We start from the raw sequence: 6,518 nt of genomic DNA on the forward strand, positions 1-6,518 counted from the left end.
TATATATATATATATATATATATATAATATATATAAATTTCATTAAATCACACATACATATGAAATATATATAAATACTTATATATATATTTATCAATTCATTTTAAAAGGCTTGGTAGGGCTGGGCTGGGGCTCAGTGATTGTGTGCCTAGCAAGTATGAGATCCTAGATTCAATCCCCAGCTCTGAACAAACAAACAAATAGTATTAGTCATTAAGGAAATAAGACTAGAACCACCTGTATGGAATGTGTCGACATGCTGGGTTCACTTTAGGACGTGCACAGTTCCAGGAAAATGGATGCAAAGACATTATTGTGGAAATATAAGAACCATGAGCTATGACTATACAAATGAACTACATTCTATTTCTTTCATATTTTGAAGAACTTTTCTTAAAATGGAAAAAACATCACTTATTTGGTGTCTACATGTGTACACCAGTCAAAAAATCTCCTTCCACCTGTGGGTAACAGGGATTGAAAGGTCATTAGGCTTGGTGACAGGTATCTTCACCTACTGAGCCATCTCACCGGCTTCTAGTCTCTCATTTCTAAAACACACCATGCTTGTAAGAACATGCTTGGGCTGGCGAGATGGCTCAGTGGGTAAGAGCACTGCCTGCTCTTCTGAAGGTCCTCACTTCAAATCCCAGCAACTACATGGTGGCTCAGAACCACCCGTAATGAGATCTGACACCCTCTTCTGTTGCGTCTGAAGACAGCTACAGTGTACTTACATATAATAATAAATAAATCTTTAAAAAAAAAAGAACATGCTTAAGGAGTTAGGAGCTATATTGTTCAACCTGGGGCACTCATTTCTATGTTCGTTTTTTGAGTCAGGTGTGGTGGTTTGAATAGGAATGGCCCCCATAGACTCATGTGTTTGAAAGCTTGGCCCATAGGGAGTGGCACTATTAGGAGCTATGGCCTTAGAGAAAGTGTGTCACTGTGGGCCAGGGCTTTGAGGTTCCAGAAGCTCAAGCTATGCCCAGTGTGGTACACAGTTTCTCTTCCTGATGCATGACAATTCAGATGTAGATCTCTCAACTCCTCCTCCAGCACCATGTCTGCCTGTGTGCCACCAAGCTTCCCACCATGATGATAATGGACTAACCTCTGAACTATAAGCCAGTTCCAATGAAATGCTTGTAAGAGTTGCTATGGTCATGGCATCTCTTCACAGCAACAAAAATCCTACAACACAGGGACTATCTAGGTAGCCTAAGCTGTCCTGGAGTTCACCTTTTAGACCAGGCTAGCTTTGAACTCAGAGATCTGCCTGCCTCTATCTCCTGAGTACTGGGATCAAAGGGGGATGCCATCAGCCCAGCTGCATAGGACACTCTTAACATATTACCTGAGAAAGAGTTAGGTTTGGGAAAGATTAACAACCCGTAAATCTAAGGGAACAGCCCAAACATATCACCAAACACACTCCATGCTAACATAGTTTTCAGAATAGTTTAGAATAGCAACCTTCAAAGCAGTGTGAAGGGGTGGGAGGGTAGGGGGTTGGGTGGGGGCATAGACATAGATAGAATGCAGCATTATTACTTTCATCTATATTTTTAACTTACAATTTTTGGTAGGCATTCATAATTTGGAGAATATTTTGGTATTGAGGTTTGGTCTTGCTGTCTATTGTAATGTAACCCCAATACCTGGAGTCTGCACATAGACCTGAGTGATGTATGTGACCCTGCCCCCAAGTTATTTCTGATTAGTAAATAAAGATTCCAACAGCCAATAGCTGGGGGGAAGAGACATATGTGGGGGTTAGGTTTCCTGGGCTTGGGGCCAGAGGAAAACCATTAGGGAGAGAAGGTGGAAGAGGAAGAAATTCTGCCATCAGTTAGGAGAACCATAAAAACATGGTCCTGAGGGCTGACCGATTGGAATTAAGAGCAGCCTAAATAAAACATTGTAAGTAATAACTCAGGGTTATTGATAGGTAAGTAGATTCTGATGGCATAGAGGTTAGGTATCTGCCCAGCTCTTGTGCTGTTTAAGGCTTATTGTAAATATAAAGGTTGCATGTGTCTTTTATCCAGAAACTAAATATCAAAGGTGGGTAGAAACCTCAGGTTGGGATTAAAAATTATTATAACATTTTGGTACAGAAATAAATTATATAAATAAATATACATATATAGGTAGTGCTATATTCTGAAATTCCATAGTGCTGGGTTATGTAATCTAAAATGTTTGGTAACAGAAGGTTTTAACGATGACTTACTTCTTAACTGAAGACTGGAGGCAAGTTGTTAAGTAGTAATTAAAGAGTAGCCAGTTCAGCGGCCTCTCCAGAGACTCTGAGCAAGCAAAAGTGTTCCAGCCAACTGAAAATGTTGCAGCAGCCATCAGAGGGGTTTTGGACCCAATTTTACCCAAGTAATTCAGAAGCAGCATTCTAAAATAGGGAGAAAGGAGACTGTGACTGGTTACATCTCTTACAACACCTCCTTTCTAAGCATCGCTCCATGAGAACGCGGCAGGAGCCAGTAAGTAAGCAATGCAGGCAGCCCAGAATGACTCTGAACACTCTATAGGATAACTATAGAGTGAATACTTGACCCTCTGCCCAGTCTGGGGCCGTGTACCATCACCCATGACTACTGTTTTAAGTCCTGCACATTAGAAAGATTACCTTTGGTTTTTCTCATGTTCATATTCTTAGAATATGTACATGCCATCATGTGTGAATGGGGGTCAGAGGACAGCTTGCTAGAGTCGGTCACCTTCCACCATGTGGTTCTAGGGGCTTGAACTCAGGCCATTAGACTTGGTGGCAGGCAGCTTTACCCAGAGACATGCCACCTGCCCATATTCAAATTTCTATTTTAAAGTACTTTTTTTCCTCCCACCTCTGCCTGGGAGGATACATGTGCACCCCATGCCTGACCTACATGCTTACTGACACTGCACTTGGCTAAACTGTGAGGCAGACTACATTTATTCCTGCATGCTTCTTCTTATGGTGAAGTAAGTTAAATCATAAGAACATGAAGAGATCCACCCCAAGGAGTTCTCTAATGTGGCTGCACGCTGGGATCACATAGAGACTTTAGCAAACTTCTTGTGTCTGGATCTAATGCACTGAGCTCCGGAGGTCACTGGTCTGTGTGGTCACTGTCTTCACCCATGATGTCACGCACTGAGCTCCAGAGGTCACTGGTCTGTGAGGTACCCATTGTCACCCATGATGTCATGCACTGAGCTCCTGAGGTCACTGGTCTGTGTGGTCACCATTGTCACCCATGATGTCATGCACTGAGCTCCGGAGGTCACTGGTCTGTGAGGTCACCGTCCTCAGCGAGACTCTGAGGTACTCTCCGTTCAGTTAGACTTTCCAAGCTGTGGCAGAGCACCAGCCTTAGAGTCACTGGTTTTCTCTTCCTTATTATGCCCAGTCACATGGATTCCTATGTTCCTGTGCTCCGTTTATTATTATGCCCAGTCACATGCTTTCCTATGTTCCTGTGCTCCGCTTATTTAATTTTCTCTATTCTAGCCAAGTTCTATTTGAGTAAGGGGGATGAGAACTGAGTTAGAGCTCAACAGTCCTAAGTATGAAGGATGACGCCACAACCCTCCACTCATTATAGCTTCTGTACATAGTTTCTTTAACAGGCTAGGTTTTGAAATAGCTAAAATACTCTAGCATTATCTTTTACAATTCAAATCACTTATAAAGGTAGGGAATTTTTATGAAAAGGAGACATCTAGCTTTTGAAAATAATTGAAAAAAAATTTTTTGAAAAAAATTTAAATTTATTTTTTGTATGTGTATGTGTATATACATGCATGTATGGTCTATAGCAAGTTTGTGGAGGTCAGAGAACAATTTGAGGGAGTCAGTTCTTTCTACTATGTAGAACCCAGGATAAAACTTGGGCCATCATGCAGGTAGCAAGAACCCCACCTCCTGAGCTGTCTTGTAAGCCCTGATAATGACTGCTGTCTTAAGACAGTTTACTCTTTTTAGCTCAAGCCGACTTGAAACTTGTAACCCCCCTCCCTCGGCCTCCAGGAATGCTAGAATTACAGATGTGCTCCATCACGCATGACTTGAAAATGACCCTTCAGAATGACCATATGACTTGCATACAGTGCTATGGTCACTGAGCCCTTTGAAGGATGCTTTCTGTCCTGGGAAGAGTTCACCATAGTGTCCTCTCTCATGTGGTAACTTTACACTTCGGCTGGAGTCAGACAATTGTCAGAGGCTGGTAAAACACACAAGTCAAAACATGTGGAAAGGAAGTAGAAAGACCCTGGAATAGGCACAACCACCTCTTTAGAGGCAATTCCTAGCTATTACTTAGGGATGAACAAATGTCAAAGTGCTGCCTCCAAAAGGTTGTTATTTTACCCTGAGAGAAGGACCCCATCCTCTCGCCAACCGGAGGGGCACACGCTGGGGAAACAGCTAGACAGAGAAAGGACTCATGGACTAAATGTTTAAACACAAAGGATGGATTCTATTTGGCAACTGTATATCAAACTATAAAACTAAATAACATACACCAGGGGTAGTGCAGGCACTCTATCCTCAGGAAGTAAATGCAAGCTCTGGATAGTTAGTGATGCTCAGAAAGGACTGTCACTTGTTCTGGTGTGTTAACATGTTATAACTTTACAGAAAGAGACAACGCTTGCACTTAGAGCTACCAACTGAAACATTGACAGACTTCCTTCTGTGATCTCCACTCCAAGCGGTACTGTGATCCGAGGCTGATGCACTGTGTAGGCAAAGCAAGATCCAATCCCATCTGTCTGTTCTAGAATCCACTTAATCTACTGTCCAGGGACAGAGGCTTCATCAGACATGGAGGTGAGAAGAACAGATGCTACACTTATTGTAGATCTGTGATCAAAGAAAGCCCAGACGAGATTCAACTGACTGATTTATTATTTTGAGGTACCTGGAACTGAGCCCAGGTCCTCCCACATTCTAAGCACATGTTTGACTCATCTGAAATAATAATAAAATGATGACTGAGCTTTAGGTAATATGGAATGAACTGGAGAAGTGGGTGATGCAGGTGAAACATGCTACCCCACCAGCTGATAATTCCTGAAGCTGGGGTAATGACTGTATGTAGGGATACTCTTTAGTTTTCATTTTATGTGTTTGGAATTTTCTTTTTATTTAAAAAGTATTTACCAACTCACTGGGAGAACAGAATCTGGTTCTAGAACAGCTGAGTTTCTTGACTTAACTCAGTTCAGGCTCAAAGCCCACACTTGGCTCCAGGCATCAAGGCACTGGGTAACCCCAGTCCACGGCTCACCGGGCATAAAACTCTTGCTCAACCATGCTTTTGTTGGTTGCATCTCTAAAAGAAAAAGAAAGTGCACCTACTTGGGAATGTGTCACAGTGCTAGGCAACTGGAAGGGGTGATTCCTTCCAATAATTTACAAGACATTAATATTCAGCTGGCTGGAAAAGCTAACCTAATGGTCAGACCCTGCCTGAGGTTTCGAGGCTGGATGAATAGGCCTTTTCCAAGGGCTTCTGAATAGACAATTGGGGCCTCTTTATGTAAGAGCGAGCCTTGAAAAAAAAGTCATGAATTTATATAATTAAGGGAAGGAGTCCAGCCCCACTTCATCTTTTCAGGCTCATGGTGTGAGCTAAAGGAAAGAGTTGCTACATTGTGTCCATGAAGCCCGACTTGAAGATTCTGCTTGTTTCCACACTGTTCCGAGTTCTTCCTTTACTAGGTCAAGTCAGACCTTCCATGCTAATGCAAGAGATAGACTCTTTATCAGAACCTAAAAAGCTCTGGCTAGGGCCTATCACTGAGTCTGCATGTAGTTCATGGGGGACTTCTATTGCCAGCACACATGCTTATAAGATGTTCTGAACACTGAGATTGCAGTTACATCCAGAATAGAAAGTTAAGAAAAAAATTTCTGTTTTAAATGTTGGCTTTAAAAACGGCTAAAAAAAGAATAAGGGTGAATCACTTTTATGTATGTGTTTGTCTGCATGTTTGTCTGTGTACCATCTACATACAGGCCACTAGAACCCCTTGAACCAGAGTTATAAATAGTTGTGACTTGCCATCTGGGTGCTGAGAACTAAATCTCTATAACAGCAGCAAGTGTTCTTAATTGTTTAGACACCTATCAAACCCCCCAAATCGGCTTTTGAAATAAAGACAAATGGATATTTAGTGTGCCTGAGCACCAGTAGTATAGAAAATAACACATTCTAATGAAAAATAGATAAGTAGCATTAATCTTACAGGGTTTGGTGGGAGGGGAATGTATATTCATTAAGCATATAATTAACATATATTAAGTCTATTATTTTATTTTATTTTTTGATTTTTTTATTAGATATTTTCTTCATTTACATTTCAAATGCTATCCCCAAAGCGCCCTATACCCTCCGCCCCCCCCCCCCCCCCCCTACTTCCTAGTCCTGGCATTCCCCTGTACTGGGGCATATGATCTTCCCAAGACCAAGGGCCTCTCCTCTCCATTGATGGCCGACTAGGCCATC

At 41.9% G+C, this 6,518-nt stretch overlaps 1 protein-coding gene across 1 annotated transcript in view; it reads right to left on the bottom strand.

Annotated features, from left to right (window-relative positions):
• Abhd3 (abhydrolase domain containing 3) overlaps positions 1-6,518 on the bottom strand; it is a 63,974-nt gene that overhangs the window by 7,087 nt on the left and 50,369 nt on the right. Inside the window, exon 6 of the mRNA XM_021150624.2 lies at positions 2,240-2,413. Coding sequence (XP_021006283.1) covers positions 2,240-2,413 — 174 coding nt within the window. The remainder of the gene's footprint in view (positions 1-2,239; positions 2,414-6,518) is intronic.

Source organism: Mus caroli, chromosome 18, assembly GCF_900094665.2.
Source record: "Mus caroli chromosome 18, CAROLI_EIJ_v1.1, whole genome shotgun sequence".
NCBI lineage: Eukaryota > Metazoa > Chordata > Mammalia > Rodentia > Muridae > Mus > Mus caroli.